The 19,482-nt window shown below is 45.8% G+C and overlaps 2 protein-coding genes and 1 non-coding gene across 3 annotated transcripts in view; all 3 read right to left on the bottom strand.

Moving 5' to 3' along the window:
- Window positions 1-26: 26 nt before the first annotated feature.
- ttll1 (tubulin tyrosine ligase-like family, member 1) lies at window positions 27-11,935 on the bottom strand. Its single transcript, XM_056578552.1, has 10 exons — window positions 11,488-11,935; window positions 11,062-11,179; window positions 9,843-10,051; window positions 9,026-9,206; window positions 7,638-7,775; window positions 6,568-6,676; window positions 5,742-5,885; window positions 4,889-4,975; window positions 4,018-4,184; window positions 27-2,011 (listed from the first exon to the last, which is right to left on the bottom strand). The coding sequence occupies exons 2-10, from the start codon at window positions 11,172-11,174 to the stop codon at window positions 1,873-1,875; spliced, it is 1,287 nt and encodes a 428-aa protein (XP_056434527.1). The 5' UTR covers window positions 11,175-11,179; window positions 11,488-11,935; the 3' UTR covers window positions 27-1,872.
- Window positions 2,872-2,956, bottom strand: trnay-gua (transfer RNA tyrosine (anticodon GUA)). Its single transcript is given in 2 exon segments — window positions 2,872-2,907; window positions 2,920-2,956. It is a non-coding gene; the product is annotated as a tRNA-Tyr (tRNA).
- Window positions 11,936-16,601: 4,666 nt separating the features above from the next.
- mcat (malonyl CoA:ACP acyltransferase (mitochondrial)) overlaps window positions 16,602-19,482 on the bottom strand; it is a 3,395-nt gene continuing 514 nt past the window's right edge. The window contains exons 1-5 of the mRNA XM_056578660.1: window positions 19,294-19,482; window positions 18,884-18,971; window positions 18,227-18,444; window positions 17,555-17,692; window positions 16,602-17,096 (exon numbers count right to left, since the gene is read on the bottom strand). The exon at window positions 19,294-19,482 is cut by the window's right edge and continues 514 nt beyond it. Coding sequence (XP_056434635.1) covers window positions 16,818-17,096; window positions 17,555-17,692; window positions 18,227-18,444; window positions 18,884-18,971; window positions 19,294-19,482 — 912 coding nt within the window. The 3' untranslated portion in view covers window positions 16,602-16,817. The remainder of the gene's footprint in view (window positions 17,097-17,554; window positions 17,693-18,226; window positions 18,445-18,883; window positions 18,972-19,293) is intronic.

Below are 19,482 nucleotides of genomic sequence, written 5' to 3' on the forward strand. Positions count from 1 at the left end.
AGAACCAATAGGAAGGGGAAGACGACTTCAGAGCATTGTGGAGTTAGGGGAAACTTTTTAATAACGGCCTCGTTGGCATGATAATATTGCACTTAAAATATATTTTTCTTTTCAAGCACAGCAAATAATCATTGAAATAGATTAATGCAAGTGACATGATTTATTTATATTTTGTTGAAGACATTTAATATCTTCATTTGTATAGTTCTATGTTTTAAACTGAACAATATGTGTTCAAAAAGGATAACACCAACAGTAATGTTTTAAGGAATACATAATTTAAATGCTAAACAGTGACTACTGCTCATTAAAAATACTATGTAACAGCCTTTAATAATGGTAAATAGTATAAAAGGAGGAAAATAACAAGCCTGACATTTTAAAGCAATGTCTTCTCTGGACATTCAGTTCTTTCACTCCAACCCAAGCGTCAAAAAGTGGTGTGTGTGTGTGTGTGTGTGTGTGTGTGTGTGTGTGTGTGTGTGTGTGTGTGTGTGTGTGTGTGTGTGTGTGTGTGTGTGTGTGTGTGTGTGTGTGTGAGGTCGTCTATGTGATGAAACAGGTCAAGGTGTACTATTTTATAAACATTTTAAATGCTTAATCCTGTCTGAAGTCAAACCCCACCTCTGGACAGAGCCTACACGCGGAGAATCAATACTTGAAGGCCAGAACTGCACATAAACATGAACTTGAATGAGATTATTTTACCCACATACAGGCTATCTCCATGGTAACCAAATTTGGAGGCGGGCTCAGAAATGTCAAGGTTACCCCGGCTGTAATTTCCGTGGTTACCACACACACAAATAAAGTTCTCTCTCTTCTGTTTTTAATCCAAAAAAACAAACTAATTAGATATGATTTAATTATAATCATGTTAACATTCTACTCATTGAATAATTATATGTAATGTTAGTGAAACTTTTCAATTCTCGATCAATTATTTTTTAGAAATGTTAATGATAATAAAAAATAAATGAACATAACATTAAATAAGGGTTCACATTCTCTGAAGATAAGGTCTGAACATAATAACATTTCTGAATTCCTGCTGTGAACAGAAACTGGCCAGCTGAGGTGACTTCATGGATGTTTGAGATTCCAAAGCATAGCATGAGATATAGAAGCTGAATTTACACACAACGCAAACAGATCTAGGATCAGCTGAATGGAATGAAATGATTGCATGTCCTGCATCCACTGAACATGATGGAAACTGGAAAATAACATTTAGTCAATCTTAAGAGAAAAAAGCAGCCTCATAAAATCCATACTGTATTTTTATAATACCATATAAAAAGATAATTAATTTCTGTTCTATGGCCTCGTTAATTCAGCAATGTACCAGATAATACTCTCACTGAAACTTCCACAGTCTGTAGAAGGTTCTGCTATGATCACCATAGCCTCTGTCCATCACATTTGGTTAGGCACAGTTAGCCTCCAGTCCTAATCATTAGTCATGCATAGATTAACCAGCCGCAACCTCTCCTTGGACGACGTTCTGCCCTCCTGCTTCTCCTCGTCCTTCAGCATGCCCGCCAACTTCAAGCAGTACCTGGGATCGGATCAGATACAATCCAAGCCCTCCTCCTATTGGATGCCCCCCCCCAGCCCCCCCCCCTATTGGACACTCCGTCCCAGCACTGATGGGTCCTTCATGGCATGCTGTAGCATGGGGTCGGGGGGGGGTCGCGACTGTGTGTCTCCTGGGCAGCTGTCAATAAAGTTTAGGAAAGCTCCACGAAACAAAGAAGGGTATAAAACAATTGTCAAGCTTGACTCTTTTTCTGTGGTTTCATTTCCCCTGGCCTGGAGCCATCCTGGACCACCGTAACGTTCACAGGAAGTTCTTCTAGGCGTCGTCCGACCTCACTTCCAGGTCGCGGCGGTGGGTCGCTGCCCGGCCCCAGACCCCGCCCCCTTGGCGCCCTTGGACCCCAGCGACTGACCCGAACGGCTCCGCAGCTCGCGGTCGGCGTTCTCGCTCAGCGCCTGCTCCTCGTCGTACCTGGGAGGCGAGGGGGAGGAGTCAACGTAGGTTAGACCTCCATGAGACCTTTAAACCTTTCCATCATTTAGATCAGATGCGGTTCCTGGGACCCCCTACAGAGCAGCCTGGGGTGGAGGTCGAGGTGGAGGATGAGGCCCTCACCGCACAGCAGGAGGCCAGCTTAAACCTGGATCTAATGTCTTAGCCACAAAACTCTAAAACAGAAAACCAATATACTGGGTGCTCTCTCAGCTCAGACAACACATCAGCCCCCTGCTTACTGGGTGTTCCCATGAGGGAGGCTGTTATCTGGACCTTATCCGCCACATTCCAACAGCGTCGATAACTCAGACGGTATAGCAACAAACTGGAGTGTACTTAAATGTACTCATTTAAGTAGAGAAAGAGCACTTTAGGGTTTATTAAAGAAACAGGATGAACTTCATCGTAAAGCTAGCCTGGATGAACAGTAACCTCCGTATTTATAGAAGATAGATTCGGCTCTCCTGGATAACTTTCTTAGGTGGTTACCCAACTTGCTTTGGGTGGTTAGAGAAAGATGAATTAACATTCGGGTGGTAAACAGTAATGTTTGGGGTCTGTCGCTAAGGCAACGACTGTTGCAAAATAAAGCATACTTTGAGCCAATGCCAACTGCTAGAGGCAACATTCCTCACAAGTCTCACTCAGATAGTGTCTTTAAACAGAAAAACTGTGGAGCATATTATTTGAATAACACTCGACAGCTTGCATTATCAAATCAAGAGGAAGCCCCTTCAATATGAATATCCTTCGATGATGAATTTCAAAGTCAGAGCGCAGTTACTTACTATTCCTGACTTTTTCCAAAAGCTACTGGATAAAACAAAAAGCTAGCCTCCTTCGAGCCGGAATTGAACCAGCGACCTAAGGATGTCAGTTTAACTCTACAGTCCTCCGCTCTACCAACTGAGCTATCGAAGGGCTCCCATTGTGGTGGAGGTCACCATCAATGAGGTCACCCTGTTACCACACGGCGGTTGCCACACGGCGGTTGCCTCACTCAGCATTCCTATCTTCAGTCCTCGTGTACACAGAGTAGTTCCCTCTTTGACTATGGCGGAGCAGCTAGTGTTACACTCAGGAAGAGAAGTAGGTGGTCGAGGCATTGGAGTAGCCACCAAAAAACAGCAGAACTTGTAATGGTCAAGAGTGCCTCTAGCCACAGAGATGAGACATAGAGGATGAACTCACAGGCGGCCGGGCGTCCAGGAATAAACCAGCAGTACTCAGAAGGCAGTAGTCACATTCACATGATAGTACTGTACTCACACAGTATTTGGTACTACCCTCAGGAATTAAAGCAGATTTTTCACAGTACTACACAAAAGGTCACCTATCACAATCAGAGCGGAAGGGTGCGGCCTCTAGGTGCTAGGATAATTTTTACACAAACGTTGATTTAATGAACTAGTAATAAAGTAAAGAAGGTTATATCGGTTGTGAAATAATCATTAGGATACATTTTTCCACAACATACTCATAAAAGTGTTCTCAGGAATTAGTGCTCAGTGTAGTTAAAGCAGCAGTACATGGTAGGGCTCTGTGTAGTTAAAGCAACAGTACTTGGTGGTTATCTGTGTATTTAACGCGGCAGTACATGGTAGTGCTATGTGTAGTAAAAGCAGTAGTACTTGGTAGTTATTAAGTGTAGTTAAAGCAGCAGTACTTGGTGGTTACTATGTGTAGTTAAAGCAGCAGTACTTGGTAGTTACTATGTGTAGTTAAAGCAGCAGTACTTGGTAGTGCTCAGTGCAGTTAAAACAGCAGTACTGGGTGGTTACTATGTGTAGTTAAAGCAGCAGTACTTGGTGGTTACTATGTGTAGTTAAAGCAGCAGTACTTGGTAGTGCTCAGTGTAGTTAAAGCAGCAGTACTGGGTGGTGCTCAGTGTAGCTAAAGCAGCAGTACTTGGTGGTTACTAATGTGTAGTTAAAGCAGCAGTACTTGGTAGGGCTCTGTGTAGTTAAAGCAGTAGTACTCACAGTAATTGGTAGTTCCCCAGGGCCTCTCGGGGCGGGGTGCGGCTCCAGCGACAGTCCCCAGTGATGTCCCCGCTGGGCGCCACGATGTTGAGCGTGTCATTGATCAGGTTGTACTTCAGGATGCGGTCGTTGGCCGTGCTGGAGGTCAGCGAGGGGGAGGCGTTAACCTAAACACACACACACACACACACACACACACACACACACACACACACACACACACACACACACACACACACACACACACACACACACACACACACACACACACACACACACACACACACACACACAGGTTACAGCAGGCCTTCTGAACACGCTTCAAGAAGCTTGACGGTGAATCTTGCACGACCAACCCTCACTGAGCAGAAGCTCTAACTTACATGATGACAACATCAACAATGGATCTGAACAAAGGTTCTTCAATCAAAGGTCATTCCCAATGTCCACAGCTTCCCTGTGGGCATCCTTCAGGAACCGGCCCTGACATGGCCTGACAGTGAATGACTTGTATCTGATTCAATGCTGCGCTGACAGAAAGCTTCTGCTAAATGACCCCATATTAAATGATGTGTACAGGCTGGCACTTTCTTACATGAACCCAACAAGCTGTGAGCTCATTGGTGCCGCCAGGGTGTTGTTGGGCAGGAAGTGGACCGTGAGTTAATGGGAACACAAACCCATTATGCGTGGTGATCTTAGTGTGATGATGATGTGATGTAGTAGACGATACAATAAAGCACTGAAATTCTATTGTAATTAAGTTTTATTTTCTATAACTGCATAAATATACACAAATGAGATCTACAGACAAGACTAAGACAACATGCCCATGCCTGTCTGTCTATGCATACCTGTGTGTGTGTCTTACCTCTATAAGCCAGGGCTTCAGCTTGTCATCAATGATGATGTCATAGCCGTAGCACTCGAAGCAGTGCTTGTCATTGTTCATCACCGGCTAGAGAGAGAAAGAGAAAGAGAGAGAGAGAGAGAAAGAGAGAGAGAGAGAGAGAGAGAGAGAGAGAGAGAGAGAGAGAGAGAGAGAGAGAGAGAGAGAGAGAGAGAGAGAGAAAGAGAAAGAGAAAGAGAGAGAGAGAGAGAGAGAGAAAGAGAAAGAGAGAGAGAGAGAGAGAGAGAGAGAGAGAGAGAGAGAGAGAGAGAGAGAGAGAGAGAGAGAGAAAGAGAAGAGAGAGAGAGAGAGAGAGAGAGAGAGAGAGAATAAACTTACGAATAACTACATTAAGAAGAGTAATTCAACCCCAGAGGACCGGGTCAAGTCCTTTCAAGTCAGTTGTATTTATATAGCCATCAATCCCGTTACGGTCTCAAAGGGCTAAACAGGGCATACGTTTAGTACATTACGTATATATCTATATATGTATAACTTTAGTACATCATTACATGTACAAACCTCCCCACCAACAGGCCTCACAGATCTCAGTAAGGGAAGTGGAGGTTGAACAGGAAGGAGTGAGTCATCAACACATAGAGGAACTCATCTGTTTCAGAACATTTATCAATCAAGTTTTCTGAATATTTCAGCCTATAAATCCTTATCTGTTGTAATGCATAACAGTAAACATACAACACATGAAGGAAGTCACACACACACACACACACACACACACACACACACACACACACACACACACACACACACACACACACACACACACACACACACACACACACACACACACACACACACACACACACACACTCACCGCGACGGCCTTGAGGGACTGCACCACGATCCAGTGGATCTGGTCGAACAGCCTCCCGGTCACCTCCATCCCCCGGGTGCTTTCCAGGTACAGCCGCAGGTTGTCCACCGTCCACTTCCCCCCGTGCACGTGGTTGTAGTCATCCTGCAACCGTTACGTGCACGCTCATTACCGCGCCCATCACCGTGGCACCGTGCACGCCCCTCAATTCGGCACCGTGCACGCCCGTCACTGCGGCACCGTGCACGCCCGGCACCGCGGCCCGTGCACGCCCGTCACCGCAGCCCGTGGTTTGTGAATATATGTGTCGGTCGAGTCATAGAATTTGCAGTTATTAAATATATATATTATTTAGAGCTGTCAAGCGATTAAAATATTTAATCGTGATTAATCGCATTAATGTCATAGTCAAATTATTTTTCTATGCTAAATATCCCTGGATTTTTTTGTCCCATAATTCTTCTCATTTTAATTCTCTTATCAACATGGTGAAGTGCATCGGCTTGCCTTGTGCAAATGATTTTTTATTGATAACAACATTGGCATATACTGATCAAATCAGGACGATACAAAAAAATAGCCTATAGTGCAATTAAACGACTGCTTTGAACAAATGTCATTTGAACATAGCAGTCAGGCTACTGCTTCTTTGTCTTGAGCCAAAGAAAAAAAAATATATATTTTTTTTTTTACTAAAATAATTGCGTTAATCGTGCAATACATTTTTTAACGCCGTTAAATTTGGTTTGCGTTAACGCCGTTAATAACGCGTTTAACTGACAGCTCTATTATACAGTTATGAATCCTTCTGATGATGAGGGCTCACCCCGTGCTTCTGGATGGCGACGTTGGTTAGGTGGATGAACATGTTGTCCAGCTCACTGGTACTGGGTGTGTACTTCACCGTGCAGAAGCGGCAGAACCCCAGCTTGTACCTGAAACACACACAATGTCTATTATACGAGAACCAAGTGTCCTGTGAACACTATTATCATTCAGGCGAACTCAAAGAAGATCAGACACAATCAATCGATGACTACACTGATTTATTCACTAATTAATACTACTCTTTGAATGATTATGATCCTAAAACCTAAATGGAAAGTTGTGAGCCATTACAAAATATAGAAAATTTGAGAAATAATTCCCCATCTCGAATACGTTTACCAAGTGAGTGAAGTTTACCATTTAATGAGTATCACTCTTATATTACCTAGATATCAAGGCCTGGTCAAGATAAAGGCCTAGGCGACTACATATACTTTACTATAAGTACTCAGCTGCACCACATCCTGTGCCTGCTCTTAAGTAACATAGAGCAGAGGCCTACAAGACGATAACATTATCATGATCAGAACACTCCCTTCCACCGCCAACATCCGTCTCACATTGTTTGACTTTATTAAGGTAAACATGACTCGCTGCATGTTTGACTAAGGTGGAGTTTGGAGTTCACACCATAGCTAACAGCCAACGTCCTAGCCTGGTGATAGTTCTGAGCATAGACTAGGAAAGAACATGTGACGTATGGGGCTGTGCATCGTTACGTCACATCGCAAGGACCGCCACCATTTCAGAAGTATCGGAGCAGAGTAGCGTTTAGTGTACAGGTCCAATAGGGTTTTATTCATTGTTTAGTAATTAATCATGAAATTATTTGTCAGCACAGTTCTGTTTCAAACTGCCAGTGTTTCTCATGAGCCTAGGATACGGTAGATTTACGTAAATTAAGGGTTTGAGATGACTGCAACTCTCTGAGTTCTCTCAAAATAGCATTGAGTATCGCAGAACGGAAAATCTGCCGATGCATTATAATGTACAAACCCTTTAATGGTTTGATGTATAGCCTTTACTAGCTGTATTTCTTTCCCTTAACTAGCTGGTTTAATAGCCTACATGTAGCACTTGAGCGGCCGGTAGGTGGTCACCAGGACGTAGAGCCGCAGGTCGAACTTCTTGCCCCCGATGAGCAGCGGGTTGTCGATGTACAGCGAGATGACGTAGGCCTCCTTGCCACTAGAGGCCGCCATAAACCTGCAGTCAAAAGTCCAAACACTTATTGATTAAAAGGATTCCAATGGACAACCAAAGCAGTATAAGTTTACAAAAGCTGACTTTCGTTCAGTTAAGAAACAAGTTAAGATAAATACTAATAAAACTGAAGTTACTTTCACTCTATTTTCCAAATTATGTAGTGTGTATGTAATGTGACAATGCAGTGTGATAAAACATGATTGTTTTTTTTATCAGTTAGTAAAAACCCAGGGTTGGACTGCAGCCAAATGGTGAGACCATGAAGAGTTTCAAGACAAAGCATAATAGCTAAACAGAAAACCGGTCACACCCTCCTCTATGTAAATCTATGCAAAGCATCGCCTCTAGAGGGAGGTGTGTGTGTGTGTGTGTGTGTGTGTGTGTGTGTGTGTGTGTGTGTGTGTGTGTGTGTGTGTGTGTGTGTGTGTGTGTGTGTGTGTGTGTGTGTGTGTGTGTGTGTACACTCATGTGTGAAACCAGAAATGTTCCAATGCAATGACCCCCATGTATTTAGAGGTATAACGGCAAATACACCGGATGTCATTGTGATTGATCAGAATAGCAGAGAGGTTTTCCTATGGGAAGTTGGTTGCACCTTTGACTCAAGTTTAGAGGAAGCTTTCCTCACTAAACAGGTTAAATACCAACCATTAGTGCAAGCTATCCTACATTTAGGCTATAAATGCCAGCTTATCGTTTTTATTTTCGGCAGCCTAGGTCATGTCCACAGGCTGGTGGTCAGAGGCTTGAAAATTATGAGGTTGTCCAAATGTAAAGCCAAGCAGCTTGCAACATATTGCTCAATCTCCTCCATTATAGGCAGCCGAGCTATTTGGAGGAGGAGGTGTTTTCTGTACCCATAGATTTTCTCTGTCTGTTAACAGACTGTGTGCAGAATAAGCTCATGTGTATGTATTGTCTATTCTGTGCATGTTTGACTAAAGTACTGCAACATGTTGTTTCAGGGATGTAGGGCATCAAAAGCAACTGAAAATATTTGTGCCCTTGCAATGTATTTTATAAATGCGGACACAAATAAAGATATTTGAAATGTGTGTGTGTGTGTGTGTGTGAAGATGTTAGTTATACAGGCTGGATAATGCGGATGATGATGATGACGATGATGATGATGATGATGATGATGATGATGATGATGATGATGATGATGATGATGATGATGATGATGATGATGATGATAATGTCGATTATGGTGATGACGACGACGATGTAGGAGGAGGAGGAGTACTCACGTTGAGGTACGGCTGTCCCTGGACCACTTCTTGATCTGGGACAGTTTGTTGATGAGGAAGATGCCCTTTCCCTGGGCCTTCCCGCACGGCTTCATGATCCACGTGGTGGACGGGCTCTTCCGGAACTCCTCCACGAACAGGTTGTAGTCCGCAGGCAGCATGAAGGTCACAGGGACGAAGTCTGGAGGTGACAAGGAGACAAGGTGATGAGGAGATGAGGAAATGAGGAGGAGACTCAAGGTTGGAGAAACTTCTCTGAGCTTCTGCTGGTTTCTGAGCTCAATGGAAGATAATTATGATCGCCGATGTTAGTCAATGTTAATTAAGTGATTTAGTTAAGTTATCTTTTCTAAATATTTTATATTGGTGTATTTTCGGACAACCCATTAATGAGCAGAACGCATCTTAATAATCGCTTATAGCCTGTTTCCAGTGGCTGGAGAAGAGTCCAGCTCCCTGGTTGTAAGAGAGACCATTAATAAAACATCAGTGCAATAGGATGAGACCCTCTGCCCTATCCGGTTCTCTGACGCCCCCCGCTGGGCAGAAAGAGATTCAATCAGCACCACGGTTTGGAAGGTGAACGCTCTGACCGCTAAGCTAAGGTGGCTCTCACCTTCTACTGAAATTAGACCCACCCTGGAGGATTCCCAGGACTTCCTCCCCTCCGTCCCATATACACTGCCAGAAAGTGCAGCTAGTATGCAAGCCCAGTTAGCATGAACGTTTAGCTGGCATGAAAACATAGCTAGCATCGAAAGCACTGATAGCCTTTCAGGTTCAGCAACTATACTCTAAATACCGACCGCGCTCCTACCTAGGTGGATGTACTTCCCGCCCTCGTCCTTCTCGGCCAGTGGGCTGCTCTCCTTCTCCAGCTCCTTGCGGTAGCGCTTGATGTTCTTGATCATCAGGTCCTTGCGGGTCAGCTCGTAGTGGTTGGGGAAGTGGTTGACCATCTGGTCATCCGACAGGCGGTAGCCCGTTTCCACGCTGAACACCGTCCGGATGGTCTGGATGCTCATCCTGAGACCAGGGGCCAGAGAGAAGACACAACCGTCAGGAGAGGGGGGGTTAGGAGAGGGGGGGACCAGAGAGAAGACACAACCGTTAGGAGAGGGGGGGGGGACAGAGAGAAGACACAACCGTTAGGAGAGGGGGGGGGGGGGACCAGAGAGAAGACACAACCGTTAGGAGAGGGGGGGGGGGACCAGAGAGAAGACACAACCGTTAGGAGAGGGGGGGGACCAGAGAGAAGACACAACCATTAGGAGAGGGGGGGGGGACCAGAGAGAAGACACAACCGTTTGGAGAGGGGGGGGGACCAGAGAGAAGACACAACCGTTAGGAGAGGGGGGGACCAGAGAGAAGACACAACCGTTTGGAGAGGGGGGGGGACAGAGACAAGATACAACCATTAGGAGAGGGGGGGGGGCAGAGAGAAGATACAGCCGTTAGGAGAGGGGGGGGGACAGAGAGAAGATACAGCCATTATGAAAGGGGGGGACCAGAGAGAATAGAGTGGGACAAGAGAGAAGATTCAGCCATTAGGAGAGGGGACCAGAGAGAGACCAGAGGGAAGTTACAACCGTAACTAAGGAGAGACCTCTTAGTCCTGCCTCTCTACCTCTGGAAGACCTCAGAAATCCTGAGGCTGTTTTGATATCTGTTCCAGCCTTGATGATCACTCTAACTCAACACTAATCTACTGTTTTTAAGCAATTTAACCTTCATATCTCACATACACAGCACATAGTACAAGGTTTACAGCACATAGTATATATATCGTACATAAGTACACAGTACACACATACTACACACTACATAAGTAGTACAAAGTACATAGTATACAGTACATAGTATCTACATATTACAAACATAGTCCATACATAGTAAACAGTACTACATACATAGTACACAGTACATTGTACACAGTACACAATAGATACTACACACTACATGGCACATAGTACACAGTACAGAGTAAATACTACACACTCTGATCCCCGTATTACTGGTGAACTGGGAGAACTCACCAGTAGAAGTTCCAGTCGTCGGTGTCGGTGACCGGCAGCCATCCCCTCTTCTCAAAGTTGTTGATGAGCACCGACTTCTCGATGTCCGTCACCCACTTCACCCTCCCCGCCATGGTCCCTATGGGATGGGGGGGGGGGGTTATGGGACACACACACACACACACACACAGGAAGTTACGTGTCACACATGAACACACACCGAACAAACAAACAAACGAACAAACACACACACACACACACACACACACACACACACACACACACACACACACACACACACACACACACACACACACACACACACACACACACACACACACACACACGCACGCACACAGATTAAAGACAGGCAGGTAGACAGTTGAGAAGGGGGCATCAAACTGCAGAGACAGTTCATTATAAGCCATAAAAGGTAAATATTATTACCTGTTAATGTTAAGACCCGCCGGTTGTCAGCATGGACCGGGCGGTGTGGCGGTCAGCTGGAAGGGGGTACACCCCGTTTATCCTGGAGCTCGAGCTGGACGGATATCATCCGGTGATGACGTTCAGTTTACATTAAGCAACATCCACAAACGTCGTTCCGGCGTCTCCAACAGTAGCACACGAGTCCATGATGTCGACGGCGATCAGTGAGGCTACATGCCGGCTGATCATGTTATCGATCACACCCCGGTGGGTGATGAAACGCCCCATGGAAACACACCGATTATTATTTGCAATACAACTCGAAAGCTCGCATACCATAAGATGGTTCCGGTATGTTCTGTGAGAGTGTGCGTCTTTGGATGCACACTTGACAGATTAAAATATATAAATACTGCTGAATGACCAAAAAGAGGTCGACAGGGAGGCTGTATATCTTCCGGTTAGATAGCCTAGCAACCGGAGACGCAGTGACGTCATGCGGGATGCTGAGCCTCTGCTCACTACTAGGGGCCACTTTGGTCCAACTCCCCGATATCCATGTTTTGTGCAACACGTTAATACAAATAAGTTGTTATACACACCTCACACCAAGCTATATCCCCAAGATGTAAGATAGTCATGTTGAGTATCCTTTGTTGTTACAAATGCACAGGTACATGAGTTTTGTGTTGTGCAGCGTCTTCGTCGCTGGGGTGTTTCCAGTGCCCCCTGGTGGTTGGTCTCCTTGGCTATGGTGTTTCCAGCACACCTTGGTTGTCGATCTCATGGTGTTTCCAGTGCCCCCTGGCGGTCGGTCTCCGTATCTATGTTGTTTCCAGCACCCTCTGGTGGTCGGCTCCGTTGTGTTTCCAGCGCCTCTTGGTGGCCGCTCGGTAGACCTGCACTCAGAGGAGGGGCCACGGTGATTCTGATAGTTACCTGAAAGCGACGAGATTAAAGGACGCTGCTGTGAGTAGTCCACCGCAATCTTCGAAATAATTAATATTTATGGTTCATTCTTTAAAGTAGGCTATTACGTTAATAATGTTTTTATGTTTTCTACAGGGCGGCGTCTACTTTAATCTACAAATAAGGTAAGTTTTATTGTTACCAATTTCTATTGTGCACCTGTTCCTTTGTACTGATGGTCGATGCGCTCATCGTTGATATCTGGAACATATTCAACACTAATCAAGATTAGTGTTGATTAGTGTCCTAAATATCTCTGCTGAGATTAATAAAGTTTATCTTATCGTATCTTATCTTATTATGCAGTGATAATACTACTGAATATTATAATGTAAACCATCATAACGTTGACTACGACATAACTAAAGTGTCTGATCTTCAGCCGACCTTCTGATCTGAGATGACTTCATGCTTTGTTATGAAAACAACCCCTCACGTCAACAACAAACTGGCTTTCACTCTCACTGTTATAGAGTTAGGAGTCAAACCAAACTCGGTCATTGTGCAGTCGTTCAAATAGGAACACAAAACGTTCAGATAAAAACATACAACACATTGGGACAGAAAATATTTATATAGGCCTAGGTTAAATAGGTTTTCGAAATAATTAAATTGTTTCTCAGGGCTTAAGTCCTTTGTAAGGGTATTGCGTTTTAACTTTTTTTGAAGCATTCGCTGATGAAATATTTCAGTTGACGGGGAAAGCAGTTTGGGTCATTTGAGTTATGGAAATTAAATATTTGAATCGGGACTGGCCCTCCCGCCTGGCCGTGTTTACCAGAGAGACAGTTTACAACAGGATTCAGTCTGATGCTTTTACAGTCCAGGAAACGAAACATAGCACTATATTTACTCAAAATATTTCCTGATAATAAAAATCATAATATAAAAAAAGAATAGGCCTATTGTTATTCGCAAAATATTGAAACTCTTTCAAATGTTTAGCTAGTTATGACTGAATAGTAATGTAAACTAAAACAGTCAATCTAAATGTAACCTGTTTTTAATGGAGACTGTAACAGGAGAGGTTAGTGGGGCTGTCTGAGGGTTTATCAACCTGGAGGATCTCCAAGGCAACACTCCTACGGTCTGTCTGCTCACGTGACGGTGCTGTATTTACACAGTTCATAAGAGACAATGGGCATAACACAGAGTCACGCACGCTTAAAACACACACACACACACACACACACTGCTGTACTCACTGCTGCTGAGACAAGGTGTAACCCACACACAGATCACAGGTAACATTTTATAATAAGGTGCCATAATAAATAGCAAACTAATCATTACCTAACCCTTTGTTAATATTTGTTAATTGTTACTAAATTATCTATTTGGCACAAGTAAATCGTTTTTTCATCATTAACTAAATATTAGTTGTTTGCATAACCCTAGCCCAACCCTAACACACGACCCTAACCCTAACCCTAACACACGACCCTAACCCTAACCCTAACACACGGCCCTAACCCTAACCCTAACCCTAACCGGCGACACTCTGTGGTCAGTGCCAAATAGATATTTTAGTAACAATTAACAAATATTAACAATGGGTTAGTTAATGACTAGTTTGCTATTTATTATGGCACCTTATTATAAAGTGTCACCGAAACACAAACAAACGCACACAAACACACACTGCTGTACTCACTGCTGCTGAGACAAGGCCTAACCAACACACAGAAACACAAACAAACGCACACAAACACACACTGCGGTCCTACACTGCTGCTGAGACAAGGTGTAACCCACACGCACACACAGGTGGTAAACATGTTTTCTGTCGTCCAAATTGTGTCCAACAGACCGGGAGAACCAGGCTGATCAGACCCTCGTGTTCCAGGCTGGACCTGTTGAGATGAACGTAGAGATGAACATTGCCTCCGCCATGATCCAAGTCAAGTTCAGGTACTGCCCCGGGTTCTCACCCCGTCTGTGGAAAAACTGGTTCTTAAGCAATGAGGATAATAACAAGCATTACCAAATGAATGTGGCTGTAGGCTGCGGCTGCTGTGCGTTCATGAGTCTACCTATGAAGGCTTAATAATTGCTTTGAGTTCCTTTGTCCCCTGTGCAAACAAATTAAACCTCGATGGCCTCTAGCTTAAACCTGCAGTATGTCACTTTTCTACAGCAGCTATCAGAGGCGGCAAACGGGAAACATGCACAGTGCAGCTTTAAGAAACATTCTGGTGTTTACTCCACAGAAACAACGACCAGGCCGCCCAGGTCATCGGCCGCCAGTTAGCACTCATCGGAGACCAACTGCACGGGAACCGGGCACTAGGTCGTCCCGGTAACAGACTACTATCTCCGCTCCGCATCCTGAGACCGACCCTGACCAGCGCCCTCTACAGGTGAAAAGTAGCATAGCACTCGGTCATGCGGGGAGGGGCAAGGAACCAATGGAGAGCGGGGTTTAAACCTGTACTATCTCCTCACCCAGGGACATCCAGAAACAGCTGTGCGGGGTGCAGGGGGCGCTCTACACCACCCTGAAGGCCTGGCTCACCTCTGTCACCCCAACCCTGGGGCCCTTCAGAGCGGAGGCCCTGCCAGCCTGGGTACGACCCCCCTCTGATGGTTCATCACAAAGCTATACTATTAGTTACTTAACCTAACTGATAGTGACCTCACTACTCCCTTATGTTCCCAAATGAACTCCTTATGCGTGCAAGCGCAAGTAAAAGTTAAGTTAGAGTTTAGTTAGGGTTAAATAATAGATCACTCGCCACTATCCTGCCAAAAAATATCCAATCTATTGCGATCTAGTTATTGGGGGGTTGGATTTCCCCAATGATAGATTGTGGGTTCAAACCCCAATATCAGCGTTCTACTTTGAGGATGAGGCATCTGCCTGCTACTTGATGACATGATCAACACAAACAGACTCAGCTTAAGACCCTTGAAGTGGAGCCTGAGCTGACTCCATGGTAGTGGACTGAGCCAGCGGACCCTTACTTGTTCTCTTCTCTCCACAGGCAAACGTTGGCTGGATCAACCGTTTCCTGCTGACAGTGGCGCTGGTTGCCACGGGGAGCCTTTGCACTGCATTATGGGTAGAGTGGGAAGGCTAGTGGGCGGAGCCTCAGGGCTCTTTAACTGCTCTTCATCTGTGTGCAGATAAACAAGTCATTTTAATCCTTATTATTCATTATTATTATTAACTGTCCCTTCCTTTGGCCGTTTGCTTTTGCTTATTTTATTTTATATTTTTAATACTAATTGAATGTTATAATGAAGCATGTGAATGACACCACAGAATTAGAGCCAAACTCAGGGGGTCATGATAAGAACATATAAATATTAATATTGGCATAAACATGAATACAGATTGATGCATCAGGTTTCTTAAAGAGCTCTGTTTGTAATATTGCACTGATTATACCCATCCAACTTATGATAGGTGGACATTAGAATCCAACGGTTTGATCAGTTTAGATCAGGTTCTCAACCTGCGGGTTGGGAGACCATTTAGGGTCCCCCCTGATGGTCAAACAGGCCACATTTATACTTAAGCCATAGATATGTTATATTCATTTTTTATGAGGAAAAATAATTTTAACGGGGTGAAAGGTGTCATAAAAAGTCTTGCATACAAAGAGTGCCTAATGATTTGTAGCGAGCGTTATGTAGCGAGTGACTTGTAATCACTTATTGTGGTATTTCACTGGATCAGCGATATTTCAGGTGATTGATGATTGATTTAAAACAATGTTGAGGGGGGGGGGGGAATGATGCATCAACATGTAAGAAGGAGGGAGGGGAGGGGTTCGCAAACATTCTGGGGCCATCAAAGGTTGGGAACCACGGTTTTAGAATTTGATGCATTCTGAGTGTGAGGAGGCGGGGGCGATGCAGCTGGCGGTCATCAAGATGTCCAGCAACTTGTAGCGCGGCCACTGCTCTGATAAAGCTGGTCTATTTGGGGTTAATGTTGGTTTATGTTCATGACTGTGGCTGGTCTGCAGCCTTTTTGTATGGAACCTCTTTTTTGGCCATGATGAGAGATGGATTTTTTTGTTATTTGCAACTGATGTGTAGCCTTGCTCAATACCAAAGGAAGCTGGACTTTCTCCTTCGGAATTCAAAAACTGCTTATTCACAAATAAAGTTTTAAGAAAAAAAACGTGACTATTTCATTGATAAAAAAACTGGATATTTAATTTAGTCACACACACAACAGCACATACGCCCTCAGCTAGAATTGAGTAGCTTCAAGGGACAATGAGGCAGGCACACACACACACACACACACACACACACACACACACACACACACACACACACACACACACACACACACACACACACACACACACACACACACACACACACACACACACACACACACACACACACACGCGCACGCTCTCTCACTCCTCGTTGTCGGCGGCGACCACGTCCACGTGGGTGTACGAGCGGTAGGCCTTCAGGTTGCACCGCTGCAGCGCGGCGCCCAGCTGCCGGCCGGGCCCCACCTCATAGGTGTGGGGGAAGCCCCGGCCCTGCGTGCGCTCGTACACCTCGTGCAGCGTCTGCTCCCACTTGACGGGCGACACCAGCTGCAGGGCCAGCTGCCGCCGCACGTGCCCCGCGTGCATGTAGCGCTTCCCGTCCACGTTGGAGTACACGTTGATCTCAGGCCGCCGCACCTGGAGGGGTGGGGGGGGGGGGGGATAGTGTAGGTGATGTTAACGTATGCTATGCTAGTATATGCTAGGTTATGCATGCTGATGCTATGATATATACGCTAATAGATGCTAGCTAATATATGCCATGTTATATATGCTAATAGATGCTAGGTTATCCATGCTAATATATGCCATGTTATACATGCTAATAGATGCTAGGTTATGCATGCTAATATATGCTATGTTATACATGCTAATAGATGCTAGGTTATGCATGCTAATATTTGCTATGTTATGCATGCTAATATTTGATAGGTTGTTAGCCAAGCATATGCTGAAGTAGAGTCGAATTTAAAAAATAGAATAAGCTGGTCATAAATAATTTAGAACTTCATAAAATAAACGCTTTTGAACAAGTATTTTTTGAGGTGTGGGAATGGATTTTAATGGACTGAAGTGAGCGACAGGGGGCGCCATACCTCCACCTGCCGGAGCACGTCTCTGAGCGGCTCGCAGGCCGACTCCATGAGCGGCGTGTGGAAGGCCCCGCCCACCGGCAGCGGGCTGCAGCGGGCGAAGTGGAGCCGCCGGGAGTTCTGCTGCAGGAAGTCCAGCGCCTGGGAGGGAAACACACGGCGACGGAAACGGTCCTCAGGAGGTCACCTCAACCCGTCTCTGACATGATGGCAAACATGATTAATGTTAGCCTGTGTTGTTAAGTCTGGTCCATAGTGTCTACCCCAGGGGAACTGGGCACAGAACCCATCAATCCTGGGGTTTATGGGTAAATATATCACATCCATTGTGGTATGTGGACAATGTTCACTCATGTTTAATTCTTGATTTCAACTTCTTTTCCACTTCTTATCCCTCAACGAATAACTTGAGTAAAAATGAAGGAAAAGTAAGCAGTGATGTACCACGATTATTACTGTTCTGATTCAGACTATTGAGTTCACTGCTCTTTAGCCCCTGCTAATAAAATCATTCGTTCATGTGTCTCCATGAGCTGATATTGAGGTGCTTGTGTTTGGTTTCTTTGTTTTTGATATATTCTGAACGAGCGTTACTACCCGAGATTTAATTGTAGCTACATTCATAGGGGGTTCATATGTGGGTGGCGCAGCATAACCCAATCTGGCGCCCCCTACCTGCTTGTGGCCGGCGATGACCCGGCCGTCGGGGAACAGGAAAGTGGCCACGTTGCAGACGGGCCGGTCCAGCCCGAGGCCCCGGCAGTGCTCCTGGGCCTGGAGGCAGGCCTGGCGGTACTGGGCCTGGGGGCGGCCCAGCACAGACAGCATGCCCCCCGCCGCGCGCTCCGACGCCGCCTGCATGGCCTCCGCCCGCACCTTCACCACGTACAGCGCTAGGGGGGAGACACCGCCACTGTGAGCCGGCTACCCGGTCCTCTAGAGAGCTGGTATCACTGCTCTGCTGCCGTGAAGGCTGTCTCTCCCTGTGTCTCCTCGTCTGGCTCCATCTCCCCCCTCTCTACCACGCCCTAGATCTTCCTTCCCCTCTATCTCCCCCCTCTCGCTCCATCTCCCCCCTCTCTCTCCATCTAACCCCTCTTTACTCCCTAGATCTTCACCTCCATTGCCTCCTTCTCTCTCTACCACTCCCTTTACCTTCCCCTCCATCCCACCCTCTCCCCTTCTTTCTCTCTTCATCTAAGACTCTCACTGCCACCATCTCTCTCATCTTCACTCTTGGTATCACCTTCCCTCTCTAACCTTGGCACTCTAATTTTCCCTCTCTAACCTCCCCTCTCTAATCTTTCCTCCCCATGTTGGTTCCTCACTAACCTTGGGCGAAGTCCATCGCTCCAGAGAAGACAAGGGCGGCAAACTCTCCGACGCTGAACCCGGCAGCCGCGACACACGTCTCCACAGCCTTCAGAAACGACGGGAACGAGGAGAAGAACGGGTGAGGTCAACTTTAACCTGGTAGAGGTCAACATTAACCTGGTTGAGGTTACCATTAACCTGGTGGCTGACCATATATTTAAGCAATAGATCACGACAGGCTGTGGTATGTGCTCATTATACCACTGTTAAGGGGCGTTGTTTGGCCCGACGCGCAGCGGATATATATAACCATATATATTATTTATATGGCCCAGGTCCGTATTAACGGGTCTGTTGGACCGGGTCCGCACAGTGGGTCTGGGGGGGACCGGGTGCATACATTGGGTCTGGTGAACCGGCTCCGGTACCTTGGGGTTCTCGTGGTTGAGCCGCTCGACGGCAGCCAGTGACGTCACGAACACGGCGGGCTGACAGTGGACGGTCCGCATCAGCTGTTCCTCTGGGCCCCGCAGGCAGAGGGACAGCAGGTCGTAGCCCAGGATCTGCTCCGCGGCTGAGAACATCTCTTTCACCTTGGGGTACTTCAGGAGGCCTCG

The sequence above is a fragment of the Gadus chalcogrammus genome, chromosome 19, assembly GCF_026213295.1.
Source record: "Gadus chalcogrammus isolate NIFS_2021 chromosome 19, NIFS_Gcha_1.0, whole genome shotgun sequence".
NCBI classification, from domain to species: domain Eukaryota; kingdom Metazoa; phylum Chordata; class Actinopteri; order Gadiformes; family Gadidae; genus Gadus; species Gadus chalcogrammus.